The 19,606-nt window shown below is 61.0% G+C and overlaps 1 protein-coding gene across 8 annotated transcripts in view; it reads left to right on the top strand.

Moving 5' to 3' along the window:
- Positions 1-8,057: 8,057 nt before the first annotated feature.
- PLEKHG5 (pleckstrin homology and RhoGEF domain containing G5) overlaps positions 8,058-19,606 on the top strand; it is a 29,229-nt gene continuing 17,680 nt past the window's right edge. For 2 of the 8 annotated variants that reach the window (XM_060283763.1, XM_060283737.1), the window contains exon 1: positions 9,051-9,127. In XM_060283763.1, the coding sequence (XP_060139746.1) occupies positions 9,104-9,127 (24 nt within the window). In that variant the 5' untranslated portion in view covers positions 9,051-9,103. Of the gene's footprint in view, positions 8,149-8,486; positions 8,576-9,050; positions 9,128-9,801; positions 9,887-13,895; positions 14,012-19,386; positions 19,522-19,606 lie in introns of those variants that run through there. The other 6 variants (XM_030880015.2, XM_030880025.2, XM_030880043.2 and 3 more) reach the window with 5 other exon arrangements.

A 19,606-nucleotide genomic window follows, 5' to 3' on the forward strand; every position in this document is an offset into this window, starting at 1 on the left:
ATTTTTCTCCTCTGAAAACTTATCTTAGCACAGAGATCACGGAACAATCGGACTCTTTTCCGGGCCTCTGCCGTCCCCAGACGGCCAGCCCATCCCCTCGGGGGGGACTCCGAGGGGGCCGGGAAGTTGAAATTTGTAAAATGTCTGTAGGAGGGGAAGAAAGGCGCTTTGTGTGGGGCTGGGGCCCTGGCCATTGGTCAGCTCTGAGGCCCCCGGCCGCTCCCAGCATGCTCCCCTCCCCAGGGAGGGCCGTGCTCGCCGGCCTGTGGCCAGCCCCAGGGTCTCTACAGCCCCTCTGCAGTCCCTGCGCCCACTGTGTCCAGGCCTCGGGGACCCGGGTCCCCGGGGCCGCCCAGCCTCTGAGGGCACGGGCCCGGCGGGGAGGCCTCCCCGGGCCTCAGCATGTTTCTCTACTGGAAGAAGCGGGGTGCCTATGCGCTGGAGGCCCTGCCCGGTGCCCTGGCCGAGCTGGAGCTGGGGGCCGTGGAGCGCTTCTCCTGGAGTTCCACCCTGGACATCATCGAGGACCTCGGGGGTAGGTGCAGTTCCACTTTCCCAGGAGGGCGCGCAGGAGGTCCGGACAGCTGGTCTACCCTGCCGCCGCCCTCTGGCCGGAGCCTGCGGCCTGCTCACCATGCACATGCTGCTGCCTGTCACATCAGCAGCGGTGGGGGGACAAGGCCCTCCTGAGAGCCGCTGCTGGTGGAGGAGAGGGGCCTGAGCACGAGGACCCTGGGGGCCTCGGGGGCAGACAGGGCAGGCCAAGCCAGGCAGCGTGGGCCCGGCAGCTGGGCTGGGAGCAGGGCAGCTGGGCCTGGCTCTGGGCTTCAGGCCTGGTCTCTGCCTCGGTCCTCTGCCTCCAAGATCAGGGCCAGGTGGTGGGACGAGTCTTTCTGGAATGCTCATGTTCGAGGCCCCAGGACATGTGCCCTTTCTCGTATTATCCCCATTGCAGGTAAGGGAACAGAAACACAGAGAGATTAAGCCCCCCGAGAGGCAGCACGGGTGGTGCGGGGTGCTGAGCCCGGCGGCCGGTGTTTGGAGGCTGAGCTGGCCGTGTCAGTGGGGATAAAGATACAGGTGGTGTCGTGCGGTGGCTGAGAGGACTTGCTGGGGTGACACATGGAGCCCTTCAAACCCTGCACGCCAGAGAACAAGGGCATGGTCCATGCTGGCTGTTATCATTGCTGTTCTATCATAGCTCCGCTAATGAGTGGCCCAGCAGAACGTTCAGCCTTGGGTTGGCGACTCCGCTTCTGTCAGGACACCAGTGCCAGTGATGGAAGCCCAGGTCTGGCTGGCAGAAGCAAGCAGGGCGCGGTGTCTCGGGCCTCATTTATCTCCTCTGTTGGCCTCATCCGGGGCCCCAGGCTCTGGCACGCCCCCACCCCAGGCCGCAGGCCTGGAGAAGCAGGAGCCTCTCAGGGACACAACTTCCCAGCCTGGCGTGGTCCTTCCCTGACCCCTCCCTGCAGCCAGAGGGCAGGGAAAGTGATGGCTAGGCCTGGGATCCACCACAGAAAGAGACCACGTGGGGCATGGGTTCCACAAAGCAGGGCAGGCAATGCTGCTCTCAAGGGGGAGAATGGATGCCTGGTGGGCATAAATGACAGCTGTCGAACCTGAGAGGGGGCCCCTCCGGGCAACCTGTCCCGTTGGCCAAAGTGGACGGAGGGATGTAGCTGCTTGGAGGGGTGGGGTGGGCACAGTGCCCACCTGTGCAGGAGGCTGGGCAGGGCATGGAGCAGGGGGAAGGGCGAGGACCGCACGGGGCAGGCGCGGGCCAGCCTGGCAGAAAGCTCCCCGTCTCTTTCAGCCGGGCACTGTTCTGGAACCAGAGGGTGGGTTGGGGGAGTGGCCTGGGGGGCAGACTGAGTCCTGCCTGCTTGTACGGCTTTACCTGGCAGGTTCCTGTCTACTGAGGCAGGGAAGGTGGCTGAGGTCCGGCATGAGGTCACACAGCCAGTCCCAGACACAAGCCAGGGAGGCCAAGCAGGGGTCTGTCCCCCTCTTGCTATTTGTCCTCTTCATCTCAGTCACTGCAAAGTGCCAAGCTTTCCTGCTGCTGGGCCCTCACCCATTCCCGGGGCTTTGGGGCAGCCCCTGTGAAGCGCGCTCCTGCTCCCCTGCCCCCAGTCTCTCCAGGCAAGCAGTCCCTGCCATCTGTGGGGCCTCACAGCGCACAGTTAGCGGGCACTTGCCCCGTGCCAAGACTTCCCTTGGCTCCTAGCATCTTCACGCCCACCTTTGGAGGCAGGGACCATTCTTGGTGGCCCCCTCCTTTGCTCTGGAAGGGAAGGCAAGGCTCAGTGGGGTGGTGAGTGGTGGTACCCAGACCCACAGTTCCCGCCCTCCGCCTCGGAGCCGCAGGACCAGGCCCACCATCACGACCCCGTGCCTCTTGGCCCCGGCTGGGAAAGAGGTCCCAGCACACGGTGCGTGGGTCACGGCGCGTGAGCCGGCCTCGGGGGCGAGCTGAGGCAGGCGGGTGGGAGAGCGGGCACACAGCTGTCTATGTGGGCTCTGTCCTCTGCACCCTGCCAGCCCCTGGCCTGGGCCCAGTATGGGTGGGTGGTGGGTCCCAGCGCGATGGGGTGGGGCTCGTGCCCGGAGCGTGATTGTCCCGAACGGGAATCACGCCCCTTTCCGCAGTCCTGCTCTTGCTTTTCTCGCAGCCACTCTCTGTTCCTCCGAGGAGCCTGGGGGGAAGCCCGTGGCAGTGGGCAAATGGGCAGGTGCCCACAACAACCTCGGCCAGAGGAAGTGGCAGGCGGGCTCCAGGCCTGTGGGCAGGAACTGTGTGGATGGTTTCTTGGGCCCCAGAAAGGGATTCTGAATGTGTCCTCCCACCTCTTCTTACTGAGTCCGAGGCGTGTGGGTGGGCGGGGCAGTGCTTGGGGGTCTCTAGGCTCCAGGGGACGATGACATCTTCAGTCTGGGCTGCAGGCAGGGACAGCATCAGAGACCATGGTCCGGGCTCCTTCCTCCAGCTGGGTCCCCACTTGGCGGCCCTACCCCACAATGCTACATGGGGCTTTGGGAAGGGGACCATATTTCTTTCCCAGGCCACCTGTGATGCTCTGACCAGAGTCTGGGGTAGGGAGAGGCGGATGGTTCCTGGGGTCAGCAGCCATTTGCCCAGGACACACCCCTCTGGCTCTCGGGCAGGTTTGGGTCAAATCTTGCCCTTCTGCAAGCTGCCCTGATGACGGGGTTCAGTCCTAGCACAGCCCGCAGCAGCTGCCCAACCATAGATAGGCTCCCAGGAGGGCTGGGTTTGCGTGGGAGGGGGCATTCAAGGCCACAGCTGCTTCCTGGGAGGGGTGGCCTTTGCCTGGCCAGGCCTGGGGTTGGGAGGTGATGGGCAGGGAAGCTCTGTCTTCTTGAGGTTCATTATGCCAGGGGGTGCTCAGAGGTGAGGGGCTCCCCTGAGGAATGACAAGGGTGGTACGCTTGTCTCAGCCTGCAGCCAGCTGGGAAAAGGGGTCTTATGTGACAATGGGGGGATCATTTTATGTGTGCCAAGCACCTAACCATGTCAGGAACCATGGGGGCACCATAGGGGCAGTGTGGCCTGTTGGTTAGGAGCACAGACTTGGAGTCTTCCAGTCCTAGGCTCAAGTCCCAGGCTCATCACTCACTAACTGCATGACCTTGGGCAAGTCGCCCAACCCTCTGGGCCTCAGTTTCCTCATCTGCAAAATGGGCAACAATCAACATACTTTCTTCTCTCAGTTGTTTAGAACAGTGCTATCCCCTAGAACTTTCATCATTTAAATTTTTTTACTAGCCACATTAAAAACAAAAAGCAAAAAAACAAAAAACCTGAAAACAAGCAAGTGAAATGAATTTTAAGAGTATATTTAATCAACCCAGTCTATTTCAAAAACATTACCATTTCAACTTGTAATCCGTATAAAAAAATCCTCAATGAGATTTGATTTTATTTTACTTTTTGGCTGTGCCGCACGGCATGTGAGATCTTAATTCCCCAACCAGGGATCGAACCCACGCCCCTTGCAGTGGAAGCACGGAGTCTTAACCACTGGACCGTCAGGAAGTCCGCATCAATGTGATTTTACATTGTTTTTTTTTTTCTTGCACGAAATCTTCAAAATCTGCTGTGTATTTCACATGTATAGCGCATCTCAATTTGGATGAGCCCCATCGCACATGCTCAGTAGCTACAGTGGCCAGCAGCTGTCCTTTGGGGTTAGCCCATGCTGCAGAGGGTTTGACAGTGAAATGAGACCATGTGTGAAAAGCACAGAGCGCCCAGCAGGTGCTGAGTAGGTCAGAGCTATGGTTATAGGCAGGTGTTTCTGGAGCAATCTGGTGGGGAAGAGAGGTCCAAAATAACAGGTCAATTCAAAGGTCCATCCCAGGACAGTGGGATCTAGGAGGGAGCGATTCATCTGGAATTTGGATATTCTGAGATCGAGAGGCCTTCCGGAAGGTCGCTGCATTCAACTTGGGCCTTAGAGAGTGGGCAGGATGTCAGTTGACAGTAGACAGCGATGGGAAGGATGTGGCAGAGGCAGAGGAACAGAACCAGGAAGGGCTGGGCCGCGGTCAGAAGCTCAGTTCCGTCCCAGGGGAGGTAGTGAGTAACAGAGGGAGGGGGCTGGAGTGAGGCGATAGGGAGTGGTGGGGACTGTGGAGGGTGGAAGGGTGTGTGCCAGTCTAAGGCAGACACAACTGGGGAGCTGGAGCCATCAGGAATATGGGTCCAGAGCTGCCAGGCTCCTCTGGTTTGTCCATGGAAGCCAGAAATCTGGATTTTTATGTGAAATCTGACTTTTCAAAGTTGGCAACCAATTCAAATTCTTTTGAAGCACTGCGCTTCGCCAAGCAAAACATGTCTGCCGGCCGGCTTCTGCCCAGGCGCCCTGCCGGCCAGTTGTCGTAGAGATCGTGTTGGAGAAGGAAAAGCGGCATCGTGTGACTAAGATAGAGGGTGGGGGACGCTGGCATGTGGGCTTGTCTGCCTGGCTGAGGGGCCCTGGCTTTCCCCAGGATGCTGGGAGCCGCAGGGGCCCGAGGAGGCCAGGAGGGCAGCTGGGCTGTTTCAGACCCGGAGAGACGACATCTGGCACCCTGGGGGTGGGCAATTTCCAGGTTCCAGGTCTGCCTGGGGCTGGCCAAGGGCCAGCAGCCAGAGGGGTACTCTGGGGCGGGGACCCTGGGGGGAGCGAGGGCAGGTGGTGGAGGCGGCCCCTGGGAGCGCACCCACTCAGACTGACTTTCTGTGACCTCAGGGCTCCAGGGCCCAATAGGAGTTGCCCGTCTCAATTCAAATTCTCAAGAGAGCAAGTCTAATTGAACAGGCTGGCCCAGGCGGCCACCTCTGGCCCAATCAACTATGTCCAGGGTATGTACCACCTGGTACGACATCTCCCCCTTACCACACCCACCCATTCTGCAGGGCTGCAAACCGGGCAACTTGTCAGAGGGGAGCCCATGGCAGGCCTGGGGTGGGGACAGCCCGTCCCGATGCCTGATTCCTCCCTGGCCCCCAGAGGCCCGTCTCTGGGCCCTGAGAGCTAGCAGGGTCCTCAGCCACGTTCCTGTGTTTGGAGTCTCTGGGGAGAGAAGCACACCTAGGAGGCTGTAGCTTTCATGTGGAGTGCAGGGAAACTAGATTCCAGAGGGGCTGGGCCTGAGCAGTCCGCAGAGGGGGCGTCTAGAAAGCAGACTGAGCACCTTGAGGGAACTGAAAATGGAGGGGGGGCTGGGGGAGGGTGGGAGGGCGGCGGGGTTGGGGGGATGCTAGAGGCCAGAGAGGTTAGCCAGGTAGAACTCCAGTGCTTGGAAGAACCAGGACAAAGGACTCCAGACCCCACGACCACCCCACGGTGGCCGAGGGGAGTCTGGCCCTGGAGTGGCTGTGGCCTGGGGCGGTCATGGCAGGACCCAGAGGGCTGGCAAGGCAGCTCCAGGACCCTGTGGTGTCGTAAGTAGCCCAGAGCCTGCTGAATTTAGGACCAGAGTCCAGAAGTCTTGGGACAAAGGGGGTTAGAACCCAACCCCAGGCCCTGAGTTGTGAGAACCCAGGGACTCAGGGTTACAAGCAGACCTCATTTGGCTGAGTTCCCCAGATTCAGGTAGGGTGCATGGGAAACTCCCCAAAGCTGGCTGCGGTCTCCAGGTCCCTGGAAATCCAGATGGCAGAGGAGCTGCTGCCGGGTGGTGGAGAAGAGCCCTGCTTCCCACCCGACCCTTGAGCCAGCTACGGCTTGACAGGCAGGGCTGGGGCAGGGCCAGCAGGATCGCTGACCCCAGGGACCCCGTCAGGGTCCTCACAGGGCTGTTTCCCCCTTCAGCTGCCCCTGCCTCCAGGCTAGAGGCAGGACAGGCGTCCCTGGCCCTTCAGACAGCTGAGATTCCGAGAGGGAAATCAGAACTGTGTGATTCTGTGAACTGAGTGAGGCAGGGCCCGCCTGAGAGTCCTGAGAATTAGCAGGGGCCCTTCTCAGAACGCCAGGTTCCCACTGCACAAACAGCAGACTGGGGGACACTGGGGGACACTGTGCTGTCGCTTCCCTCTCAGCCTGGAAGCTTCGGAACACCGAGCAAGGCCTCTCGTGCAGCTGCTCCCTTGGCCTCCTCGCCCCGGCCGTGCCGGGCCCCACATGAGGCCCTCAAGACTTGTCAGGGTCACCGATGGGTCCCCAGTGCCCAGCTTGGGGCTAGATACATGGTGAGCCCCCAGAGGACCCTTGCTGTATGTTTGCTGAGTGAATCCAGAGAACCCAGAAGACTTGGGATCCATCACAGTGCCCTCTGTCACAAGTCCCTGAGGGCGGGGATGGGGTCCTGGTCACCCCCGAGTCCCCAGGGCCAGCCCATGAAATAGATGCACGTAGAAAGGCAGGCACCCTACTCTGGTTGGGGAAGGGGCCAGGGGAGACTTTGGGAGAGAGACCCGGGTCCCATGGGAAACTGGGTCTTCCATACCTGGATCTCATCTACCCAGAGCCTCCCAGCACCAACCTGCAGGTGGGATGGGGTCTACGCAGGCTCAGGAGAACTCTGAGTCCCTTGGGAGAGTCTTGGCCACCTCCCCCAGGCTCCATTTCTGAAGTGAAAAGTGTTTTGTAAACACTAAAATGTTGTCCAAGTATCTCGTGGTGCTATTTACATAAAGTACAAGACCAGACAAAACTAATTGAATGAAAGTACAAGACCAGGCAAAACTAATTGAGACAGAGGTCAGGACAGCACCCCCTGGGGGGTGGGGAGTGGCTGGCAGCTCCCATGAGGGAGACTTCTGCAGGGGGGCTGGTGGTGCTCTGCTTCTTAACCTGCGGGCTGGTTATTTTGTAAAAATACGTTTTGCGAAAATTTTCTGAGCTGTGTACTCATGAGAGCTGCACTGTTCTGTACATATTTGTTTTATACTTCCATAAAGTTTTTAAAATGCTAACCAACACAGAGGTGATAGTAATAAAACAACAGTAGCCACCAAGCCCACTCCATTTACGGAACCCTTACCCCCACAGCCGACAGCATCTCTAAATGAGGAGAGGGTCCTCTGCTGGGGGTGGAGGACAGAGGGTGCAGAGATCTGTCCTGACCTGCATGCCTATCTACAAGAAGGCACCGTTTCCACTTAGACGGTACCTTTGGGGCCAGGAGAAATAGCAGAGTTGTCTAAAATGCCTTCATTCCCACTTTCCAGGAGATTGAGAAAATGTCTCCAGACCACATCAAAAACAGAGGTGTTTTCTTTTGAGGTGGCTGGGAGGCTGAGGGAGTTGAGGGGCGGAGGGATGGCCTTTGGTCACACCCACGACTTTTCAGAGAGGAGGGGAAGGCTCCAGTTGTGGGGAGGGAGGATGGGTCGCGTCCTCTCGGCAGATGCCCCGCGCCCGGGGGCAGGCTCTGCCCAGCGGGGGTCCAGGCTGAGGGGCGCAGGGGGCGGGGCACGGAGTCCCGCCCTCCGCAGGCGGGGCCGCCGCTCGGCTCCTCCCACCGCCCACCTGCCCCGCCCCGCCTCTAGCCGCAGAGGGTCCCGCGGCCGCGGCGCTCCGGCCTCTACCCCGGCGCTCGGCCGGCGTCCGCCCCACGCCGCCGTTGCGCTCGCCCCCGGCCCGCGGCGCCCCCCGCACCGCCCGCGTTCCCGGCCTCCCGGCGCCTCTTCCATGGGTGAGTGCGGGGCCCCCGGCCGGGCCTCGCCATGCAGGCCGGCGGGCCTGGCCGCCTCCGCGCCGGCTCGGGGAGGGGCGCGGGCGAGGGGCATCGCGGGCAGGCCGGGGAGTTTGGGGCGGGGGAGGATCAATGGGAGGGCAGGGCCAGCTCCTTCCCCTCGGCAGGCGGGGGCTCAGCCTGCCGCCTCCTTTGGGGAAGGCCTGCTCGCGGTGGGAGGTAGACGCCGGTCTCGGAATCAGGGATGCGGGGGTCCAAACTGTGCCCCGTGTCGGGGCGCGCTTCATCACCCCTTCCCCTGGCCCTGCAAGCTGACCGGGGCGGGCAGCCTCTTTCCCCCCTTCCTTGTCCCCTCCGCTGCTGTACCCCAGGAGGAGAGGCAGCTAGCTTGGAGGGGACCAAATGCTGGGTCAAAGACGGACAGCGGGTGAGGGGGACCACCCCAGGATTTTGCGGGGGAGACCATCAATAGAGGCAGCGATGTGGAGGACAGGGGTAGGAAGGGATCTTGGGCCCCTGGCATCCCCCTTCCCCCCGTAGTCTTGCAGGGATCCCCCAGGAACCCTGGGGCCCCAAGGTCACTGAGCCACCCCCTCCCCAGACTAGTGGTACAGAGAGAGGGAGCTGCTCATTTCCAAAGACGTTTTCTCCCCCTGGAATCTGGATACTTTCCCTGGGGAGCTGCTACAAGAAAAGGGCTCTGCTAACAGATTCCCGTGCAGATAAGTTGGCATTTAAAAGAGAAAGGGACACTGCCCTCCTTTGAAGGGTGCATTGAGGAGACGGCCCCACCCATCCTCTGGTCGGGAGGCTCCTGGGGCCCCGGGGAGCCTGGGTGCCCCAGCCTGGGCGCACCCTCCCTGGGCCCCGCCCGACTAGTAACCCTCTTCTCTCCTTTGCAGAAGACCGGAGCCTGGCTGAAGAGAAGGGGCTGTGCTGTCAGAACCCCGACTGCATGGACAAGGGGCGGGCGGCTAAGGTAGGGTGGCTGGAGGGCCGGGGAGCAGCTGGGGGCAGAGGGGACAGGGCTCTAACCGCACTCGCTGTCCAGGCCCGGAAATCCACAGGGCCCTGGCAGGGGTGCAGCTGGCCTGGCTACAGGGTCGTGTGGGTTCAGGGGTGGGCAGGGCCGCAGGGTGGCTGGCTTAGGAGGCAGAGGGGCTGACCCCAGTTCAGAAACAGTGGAGCGGGGGGGACTTCTGCAAGGGCAGCTGGAGCAGGGGTGCCCCAGAGCCCTTTCCTGCACTGCAGTCCTTACAGCCCTGAGGTGACGGGAGCTGCCGCTCTATGTCACAGATGAGGAAACTGAGAATCAGCAAGAAGGGACACCCCCCCTCCCACCCCCCACCAAGGTTCCATTCCAGTGCCCAACGGGCACTCTTCCTGGGGCACCAGGCCACTCTTCAGGCCTGGGCATGGGTCAGGGACACTTTGGGACTTTGTGATAGTGACTATGGGCCTGGGGATGACAAAGGGAAGAAGGGACCAACTGGTCGTGGAGTGTCAGGACTTGGGAGCTACGAGTGGACAAAACAAGAGGGATAAGGATAGCAGTGACGGCGGGGCACTTCTGCCTGGTTCGTGCTGGGCTCTGTGCCTTCTGTGCTGTGGCAGCTCTGCTGGGAAGGTGTCGGTCATTGCCCTGTTTTCCAGATGAAGATACCAAGGTTCAGAGAGGTCCTGTGACTTGGAGGAGGCCCCACAGCTCAGGAGAGACCGAGCAAGGGTTTGAACCCAGGTTTGGCCCTTCCCAGCACGCATTTGAGTGACAATAGTTGTAACTGCCACAACTCACTGTGGGCACTGAGGACTCTGTCTCCTCCCTCTAGCCTTCTGACATCTGTCCTGTCATTATTCTCATTTATAGTTGAGAGGTAGCAGCCCATCTAAGAACACATCGCTAGGATGTGGTAGAGCTGAGATTGGAACCCAGAACCCAGATCTGTATGGTGCCAGAGCCCTGTTCCTAACCACTGTGTAGCTCAGCTCTGCCAGCTGCAGGAAATTAAAAATGCCACCCTGTTACCCCCCTCCATCCAGACACACGCGCTTACATTCTGCACAGGAAGACCACGGTTAGAAGGAACGTGGAGGACTGTTCCGCGGGCGGGGAGAGGAGGGGGAGGCTTCCAGTTGCCGTGGTCACCAGGCAAGGGGGTGGCTGTGATGTCAGATGCAATCTGCTGGCACGGTTGGTGCCTGGCATCGGGGCTCTGGTGTTGGCTGGTTGCCTCTCCCCCATATGGGGGCTCCTGGCAACAAACTGGCCTCAGTTATCCTCAGTTACATCCTGCCAGGGGCCTGCAAAGCCTTGGGCCCTCTGCCTGACCCGCAGGGATGACAAAGGGGGCCAGGCCACACTGTCCCAGCCTCTCCTGTGGGCAGCTGCTCCTCCTGGGGCGGGCCCACAAGCTGCCGCAGGAAGGGCCAGGGGTGAGGCCTGTGAGATGAGAGCTGGTGTCAGAGCATGTGTGGGCCCTCTGCAGCTTCCAGGTCCCAGCCCTGGGCTGCCTGCAACTCAGCATGGCTGACATTGGCACCAGCAGCCAGAGGGTCACCCAGCCTGCAGGGGGAGAGCCCAAGTCCTATCACTGGTGGGACCCACTCTGGGACAAATGACACAGACTTGGGGGACAAGGATGCCTGAGCCATCAGAGGGAGAAGGGCTAGTCAGGGAGGACATCCCGGAGGAGGTGACCTCTGGTGGAAGTGAAAACATAGATAGGCAGAGCAGAAGGCAAGGGCCCTCCAGGAAGGGGGGACTGCCACAGGCAGAAGTACAGAGGCAGGAAAGAAGGGGTGGGAGGCAGGTCTTGCCAAGGGTATGAGCAGGCTGGAGCAGAGGGTGAGAGGAGGTGAATGACACCCAGGTTTGGTGAGAAGGAGGAGAGAAGAATATCCTATTGTTGTTTTCTATTTTCTGGCCGTACCGTGTGGCACGTAGGATCTTAGTTCCCCGACCAGAGATCGAACCGGTGCCCCCTGCAGTGGAAGCGTGGGTCCCAACCACTGGACCACCAGGGAAGTTCCAGAATATCCTATTGTTGGTGATAATAATAACCAGCAGGCAGGTTGTTGGGCCCTCATGCTTGTCTCACTGAACCCTCGAGGGAACCTCAGAAGAAATGCATTATTATTATTCCCATGTGAAACATAAGGAAACTGAGGCTCAGAGAGACGAAAGAACTTGCCCACATCCCACAGCATGACTGGCACAGCTTGGCCTGGAGTGAGACGGAGAGCATCGTTCTCCCTCTCCTCCCCAGCCATTCGAGGAACGGCTAGCAGGATGTGACTAGCTTTCTGAAGGAGATGACGTCATTTATTCAGTCACCAAATCAGCTTTAAGCACCTGCTGTGCCACACCTGGTTCTAGGCCCTGGAGATCTCCAGGGAGCAAAGGTTCTGCCCTCCTGGAGCTGCATCCCAGCCCCACTGGGAGGAGGAGGGAAGTGAGGACTTGGGTTTGTCAAACTGGCCCCCCAGGCTACCCTGAAGGGCCATCTTCCAACAGGGCTGGACCCTTCCACTTCCTGGCCCACCCTTGAGGGTTTTTTTGTTTGTTTGTTTGTTTATTTATTTGTTTATATTTTTGGCTGCGTTGGTCTTTGTTGCTCGAGCACCAGCCTTCTCTAGTTGAGGTGAGCGGGGGCTACTCCTCATTGCGGTGCGCAGGCTTCTTATTGCAGTAGCTTCTCTTGTTGCGGAACCTGGGCTCTAGGTGCGTGGGCTTCAGTAGTTGTGGCACATGGGCTCAGTAGTTGTGGCTCATGGGCTCTAGAACTCAGGCTCAGTAGTTGTGGCGCACGGGCTTAGTTGCTCCATGGCATGTAGGATCTTCCCGGACCAGGGCTCAAACCCGTGTCCCCCGCGTTGGCAGGCGGATTCTTAACCACTGCACCACCAGGGAAGCCCCACCCTTGAGGTTTTATTTGAGCCTCTCCTGGGTGCTGGGGCTTTTGAGATAAATCAGCCACCTCACCCCTACCTCCTGTCCCTGGAGTTCACTCTAGAAGGATGGGGATAACCAGGATGGGCTTCCTGGAGGAGGCTGCTGGTGTCCAGAGAAATGAGGGGGTATTGAGCTGGAAGAAAGCTGAGTGAGCCAGGAGGCTTTCTGAGGATGTAAGGAGCGAGCAGGGCTGAGGAGGGGCTGGGGAAAGGGAGGCAAAGCTGAAGAGGGAACACCCTGATGTCCAGGTGAGGTGTCTGGATTACCTGCCTTGGGGATGACCGGAGGGAAGGTGTGTCCCTATCCTTCCCCAGGATGAAGATGTATAGAGTAGCCCACACCTGGGAGCTCCAGGGTCACAGCCCACCCCTTTCCCGCTGCATGACCCTGGGCAAGTCACTACACCTCTTTGAGCCTCAGTTTCCTCATCTGGAAACTGAGTTTTCTCAAGTTGCAACAAGGGTGAAAAAGAGGGTTTACGTGCGAACTGCTTAGCACAGTGTGGCTTGCTGCAGGTGCTCAAGAGGATGCTATCTGCAACCACGTGTCCATCTTCCTTGCAGGGGGAGAGAAACCCCTAGACTTCGTGCGTGTCCTCCTTCCCCTCCCTGAGATCTGAGACCTCCTTGGGTTCCATCCCAGACCCCAGCCAACCCCACCCAGCCAGACAAATGTTTATTGCACATCTGTCCAGTTCCCAGGGCAGGTGTCCTGTCGGGGAGACGGAGGAAGTGTTTGCTCTCTCTCTCCCAGGGTGCCGGGTGGTGACACGGTGGGTGACCCCGCCCTGCTGCAAGTTAACCACGGGGCAGAGTCTGGGCTCCCTTGAGCTGGGCACTCTGATGAAAGTCTGTACAGGGCACCTCGGGTCACAAGGGGACATGGAAGAGGGCTGACACTGGCCTAGGGGACCACATTTGAGGGGGCAGAAGACTTGGGGGTGTTTATCCTGGAGATGGGACGCTAGGACATCATCCTTAAAGGTATTAGTTCTAGCAGCCGCCATTTACTCAGCACCTACTGTGTGCCAGGCCCTGCTTTAGTGCCTCACCACAGGGACCTCATCTAGTCCTCACCCGCACCCTGTGCAGTAGGGACCACCCCATCTCCATTTTAGAGACAAGACACTGAGAAACAGGGAGGTGCGATGACTTGCCCAGGCAAGGCCAGAACTCAACCAGGTCTGTCTGTCCTCAGAGCCTATCATTTCTAAGGAACTGTCAGGAGGAAAGGGAGGTGAGTTTTTCTGCATGGGTCCCAAGGGGCCTGGCAGGGAGGTGAGCTTTTGTTCAGTATAGGCAAGAGTTTCCAACAGCTGAAGCTGTTCCCTGATGTATAGATAGTGAGTACCCCACCCCTAGAAGTATTTAAGCGGAGAGAGTGGAGATTCAATTTGATGACTTCAGAGCTCTCTTCCAGCTTAACAGTGGGCTGTGAGGTGGCAGGGATGAGTCGGGAGGGTGGTGTGTGTGTCTAGGGGAGGGGTTGTCAGATGAAGACCAGTGGCCACAGGGCAGAGGAAGGGGTGGATCTGAGGTCCCTGTGGAGAAAGAATGGGCAGGATGTAGTGAATAATGGGAGAGGGAGTGACCTATTCTCCTGGGCAATGCTTTGGGGGTAAGAGGTAGGAGGCCAGCCAGGGTGCCCTAGAGAATGGCCAGATTCTGGGGATCTCTGGAGGTGGCTGGTCTGTGGAGATGCTAGTCAGCTGTAGACAGGGGGCAGTCCAGTGTGCAGCTGGAGAATGGGGCAGGACCAGAGGAGCAATGCAAGGGGAATTTGGGGGCTTTGGCTAAGTAATTTGGATGGGAGAAGGTGAAGGCCTGGGGTGCCCAAGAGGCAGAGACAGAGGACCCACCTCATGCTACCTGGTGGAGATGAGCTGCTCTGGTGTGGACCAGCCCCAGGAAGGTCAGTGCTGACAAGGAGGGTAGCTCCCATTAGGAGGGGGCTCCAGCAGCCTGGAGGCCCAGGCCTGGTGAGGGGCCTGACGGAGGTGGTCTAGAATTGGCAAAATGCAGGTAGGCCTGAACCCGGAGGCTCCCGCGGGGGTCCCAGTCCAACCACGCCCATCTGCTAGCTTCGGTAATTAGGGAAGCGGGGAGGTGTGCCTGGGGCTGGGTGGCCTGCCTTCTCAGTGGGATCCCTGTGTCCCCAGACACTATCTCCACCTCCAGTCCTGAGGGCAGAGTTATTCTAAACTCAAGATGCTGGGAACCACCAAAGGGCGGAATGGCCCCCTTTTTCAGGACCTGCTAGGCGTGGGCCAGGAAAAAAGAGGGAGGCACGGAGCAAGGCGGGCCGGTTTCTCAGGCGCCGTGGAGGGCGCCGTTCAGAATCCAGCGGAAGCGAGCCTGGCTTGGGGCGATTCCCGGGACGGGCTGGGCCTGCGGCTTCCCCCCCACCCCGCCTGGACCCCGGGGGCAGCGTCCCGCCGCGGGCCCTAGGCGGGGGCGGGCGAGCTCGGGTCTTCAAGCCCAGGTTAAAGACTACAGACTTTGAACTTTTCGCAGGTCTGTAAAGGGCAGCCCCCTCGGAAACAGTGACAAGCGCCTCCTCCCCTCTGTCCACAGCGCGGACCCTAGATTAGCTCCAAGCGCCGGCCGGCCCTCCTGCCACCCCCCTGGGCCGCCGGGTGGGGCGCCGGGCCCTTCCCGGGACCGCAGACCCTCCCCCGTCCCAGCCGGGCGCGCCGATGGTACGTCCCGGCCCGCCCAGGTGGTAGCGCCCGCGCCGGCCTACCGTAATTCCCCTACGCCCAGCGCCCCTAGCCGGCGCAGAGCGGACCGAGCCCGCCGGGCGGCTCCGGTCCCCCTCTCCCCGCGGCCCCGTCGGACTCTGGCAGCCTTGGCCCGAGCCCCAGCCACTGGGGAGGAGAACCTTGTCCCTAGGTGAGTCTCACGGGGAAGCTGGGGTCCGGACGGGGGTGGGTCCGGGCGCCAAGACTCTCCCTGAATGAATGGACAGAACCCTGGGTGGAGGGTCCCGCACAGTCCTAGGCCAGCAGGTGGGTGTCGATGGGCGCCACTGGCCTTGCCTCCGCTTACTTGAGGGTGGAATGGGCTCCAGCGCCCGCCTCCACAGTGACTCTAGGGTGCGGTCGGCTGGGAGACATGGTCGTGAGGAGTCTGCAGGGCCCCAGCCCTGGTGTGAGGGCTGCTGGTGGGGCGAGGGCATCTGAAGGGGCTTTGGCGCGGCTTGGTTGGGTGGTTTCGGCGACCTTGCCCCGTCTGGGCGTCCGAGTCGGTCCCAGGCGGAAAGCCCTCTCGAGGCCGGTAGGGGGCGCGAGAGTCTGCACCTCAGGCAGCCTGGGCCAAGCCTGGCCCCCGCTAGGGGGAAGGGCAGAGGGACAGGACCCACGAAGCCAGGAGAGGCCCTGGCCCACCTTGATGAAAGACTGAGGACTTGGAGGCCCAGGGGGCCCAGGGCCCCACAGATTCCTCCATTGCCTTTCCCAGGTTTGGGGGGCTCTAGGAGGATCTCACTATTTCTCTGCCCCTTTGCCAGAGTCCAGGCACACAATGGGACCCAGCAGCCATCCCTAGATAGAAAATTCTAGAGAACTGGCCAGTGCCCTCTTCACACAGGTGGGGAAGGGCAGAGGGGTAGATGGGCCCCAGAAGCAGGTCTCCCGCAGCCCAGGCCTGTGCTCTCTGCCCCACTCCCTCCCGAGGAGCCTTTTGTGTGGCTCTGAAGAAAGAGGCGCCAGGAGAAGGGCACAGGCTGCCACGCCGGGGTCCTGTGCAGGGACTGGGCAGGAGGTGAAGTTCATGAACCACAGCCTTTCCTTCTCCCCCTAGCACCCACCAGTCCCAGCTGTTCGGCTCCCTGGGGAGGAAGGGGCCTTGCTGGCTTCTGCAGCTGGTGCAGTAGGGCTGGCCTGCAGAGAGGTGCTCTACACCCCTGCCATCTGCCCTGCACAGGGCAGGGCCTTAGGGCAGGCTCTGCGTCCGGGTGGACCCCAGGATGAGGGGTGAGGCCGAGGCCTAGGGGAAGGGAGGAGCCAGGTGGGCCGCTGGGAGCAGGAGAGCAGCCTGGCAGAGCTGGCTCCCCACCGGCCGACGTGCCCACGCGTGCAGCCTCCACCCCTGGATTTCCAAGGTACCAGATGGGGCCCTGGGGCTGGTAGTCTCCCAGGGGAGCTTAGCTCGGATAGGGAGCCCCTGGGCAGGGGTATCCCCCTGGCCAGGGAGCCCCAACTCCTGGTTCTAGGCCAGTCTTCTGTGGACAGAGCACAGAACTGGCTCCAGACGTTGGCCCAGACCTGTGACCTCTCCTAGACAAGGAGCTCCCTCTCCCACTGCAGACCAGGCTGGGGCCCCAGCCCACTGTGGGGGAGGGGATGCCCACAGGCCTCTGCTTTTCTGGGGCTGGGGAGGTGGTGCTGGGCGGGAGTGGGAGGGGGGCTCCTGCCTTGGTGACTCCATTATTCATCAGCCCCAGCATCTGGTTTCTCGGTATCAGTTTCAACAAGCCAGTCCTGACTCATGAGCCTGGAGCTGCGGCTGGGCTGGGGAGGGGCCCCCTCCCCAGGGAGTCAGGGGCCGGGACCTTTTGGGCCTGCGCATGGGCCATTTCAACTCTCTTGTGTAGAGAGGAGGTGGGAACCTCAGAGCCTGATGAGGCCTCCTCCCTCCCCTGGTGCAGGGGCCTGGGGTGCCTTTCCTCCCCTGCTCTGCAGGTTCCTTGACCCTGCACTCTTGGCTCTGGGGCAACAGGGCCCTGGCTTTCTAAGGAGCAGCCCCAGCCCTGGATGGAGGACCCAGGCAGGAGCATGATTCAGGGTGGCCAGAACCTGGTCACTCAGGTGACCTCTGGTGACCTGCCCTGGCCCAGCCCTGATGGTCTCCACTTGATGCAACCTGGTTACCCTAGGCCAGTGGGCTTGGGGATCTGCCCTGTCCCCAAGGGGGTGGACCTCAAGGCCCTGCTGCCCAAACCACCACTTGGCTGGCCTTCATGTCCCCATGCCTTCCCTGTGCCTGAGGCACATGGGTAGTGGTCCAGTGGGCATCTGCTGTTAGTACAAGTCACTTTACCTTTCCGAACCTCAGTTTCTTTGTCTGTTGAATGGGGGTAGTACCAGTGTTTCCTCCTTATGGTCTTTTAGAAGAGGGAACAGGACTTGGCACAGGCCTGGGCACTTGGGACTGCTCAGCGGCTGGCCACGGGGGGCAGCAGTAGGGGCAGGGGGCATGCGCAGCACCTCCAAGCTTTGAGGTGGAAACGGACCTGCCTGGGGCCGGCAAGCCAAGGTCGTGGATGCTCGGAGGAAGGAGAGAACCTGTGGACAGGCAGTGGGGAACGCTTTGTTGACTGTTGGCCACAGAAAGGGACATCCTGGCCAAGACCTTTCAGGCCCCAGTGGCCTTCTCTGGCACGAAGCCCCTTCCTCTGCTTTCATTCATCCATTTATCATCTAGTCTGCACAGAGCATCTACGGTGGCCAGGACTATTCTAAGTGCCGAGGATGAAGCGTGGGCCAGACAGCCAAGACTCCTGGCCACTGGAGAGGATAGTCTAGCAGGGAAAAGTGATAATCAAGAAATGAACAAAGAAATAAAATAATTTCAGGTAGTAATAGCTGCTTCGGAGGAAATAATTCAATGTAAGGGGTTTGAGAGTTCCAGGATAAGGGGCTATTTATTTTGAGAGACGGGTGAAGGCCTCCTTGGGAGGTAGCAGTTAAGGTGGGGCCCAGTGCCAGCTGTTGGAAGATCAGGGGCACATTGTGTCCCAGACAGAGAATGCAGAGGTGCAGGCTCTGAGCTTGGTGAGTTGTAGGGATGAAGGAATCCAGCACGGTGGACCACCCTGTGGAACTGGCCAGACGGCACGGTAGGAGCCAGGCCACAGTTGGGATTTTATTTTAAGCAAGATGGGAAGCCACAGGAGGGTTTGTGGAGGAGTGACATGATCAGGCTTTAGTTTACAAGAGATCTGCCAGTGGTGTGGACAGGGGGATGGCCCAGGATTTGGGAGCAGAGGGAGTCCTGGAAAGCTCCTGGCCCGAATAAATTGCTGCTCTCCCACCCTCTTTCCACCCAGAACCAGATTGAGGGGGAGCTGACTAGGGGATGGGGGGGTGGCTGATGACAGCATGTCCCCCTCCCCCATGGGTCCTGAGGAGTTCCCCAGGGAGGCCATTCCAGAACCTCAGAGTCAAAAGTCTTGGTGTCAGTCCTGCCTGTGGACTTTTCCCTCACTTTATCCGCCACGCGATGAATGAAGATAACAGTGCCCGCCTCCGCCTCCCGGGAATGAGTATAAAAGCGCTTTGACAACCTACAGTGGGGACCCCGGCACCCCAATCCTGGTCGGCGTCCTCGCCAGTCTCTGATGAGCGCCCCCTGGCGGTAGGGCACCCGGAAGCTCCCGCGTGGCCCCTGGGCCGGAGGGACCAGCCCGCAGCAGCAGGGGCCTCACAGAAAGCTGAGTTGGGCTGCGGGGTTTTCCGCGACACCCCCGTCTCACTGTGCTCCTGGAGGCTCCCCAAGGACTACCCTCTCCGCCCCGCGCGCCTGCCTTCTGCCCGCCGCCTCCACCTGTGGTCACCGGCGCCCCTCTGCTCCTCTGCCAGCACCACTGGCCTGGGCAGTGGGAGCGGGGGTCCCCCGGGCTCAGGGTCTGAGCCGGGGGTCGCTTGGATTGTGGGCGGGCACTAAGAGGACCCCCAGGAGGGCCTCTGAGCGCCGGCTGTGGCTGAGGCGGGGAAGTCGGTGGTCAGAGCAGAGACAGATGTCCTCGGGGCTGGACAGGGAGTGGGGGTCTGAGGACCCAGAGAGGGATGTGTCCCTGGTCTGGTCCCCCCTTTTCTGCCGCCAGCATTAAGGGAGCTCCCTCAGGGGAGGGGGAAGAGGTCCCCCGGGCTGAGGCTCTGGGGCGGGGGTCCCCAGGGCTGGGGGGAAGGGACTGAGATGCCCTTTCGGCCGGGAGGGATCTCCTGTGCCCCAGCCGTTTGCGTTGGGGTCGGGATGGAGGTCTGAGCAGAGTGGGGCGCCCGCGGGACTGGGCGGGGGCCGGGATTCCGCAGTCAAGGCGAGGGCGTTTGTCACCGGCGGGCCCCCTGCCCCCAGCATCCAAGGAGTTCCCCTGGAGGAAGGAGGAGGTCCGGGAGGGACCCTCTGAGCCCAGGACCTTTGGGCCGGGGGTCAGAGCCGGGCTGCGGGCGGGAGGGTGGGTGTTCCCCGCCCCCGGGGTCCCGGCGCGCTCAGCGGGCGGGCGCGGCCGCACAATGGCAGGAAGCGGGGCTCCGCGCTTTGTCCGGCGGGCGGCGCAGACCGCCGCTTCCTCCGGCCGCCATGGGGACGGGACCCGGCGTCTCCGGGCGCCGCGCGGCCTCCAGGCCGAGCCCCGGGCTGCCCTCCCGGGACTCCGAGCCCGGCTGGGTGGGGGGTCGTGGCCGCCACGGGGAAGACCAGGTAGGGGAGCGGGGGGCCGGGCGGGGAGGCCGGGGCGGGTGCGCGCGCCCTTGTCCGCGCGCGTCTCTAAGCGGATGGACAGGCG

This window comes from Globicephala melas, chromosome 1 (genome assembly GCF_963455315.2).
Source record: "Globicephala melas chromosome 1, mGloMel1.2, whole genome shotgun sequence".
In the NCBI taxonomy this organism is placed as follows: domain Eukaryota; kingdom Metazoa; phylum Chordata; class Mammalia; order Artiodactyla; family Delphinidae; genus Globicephala; species Globicephala melas.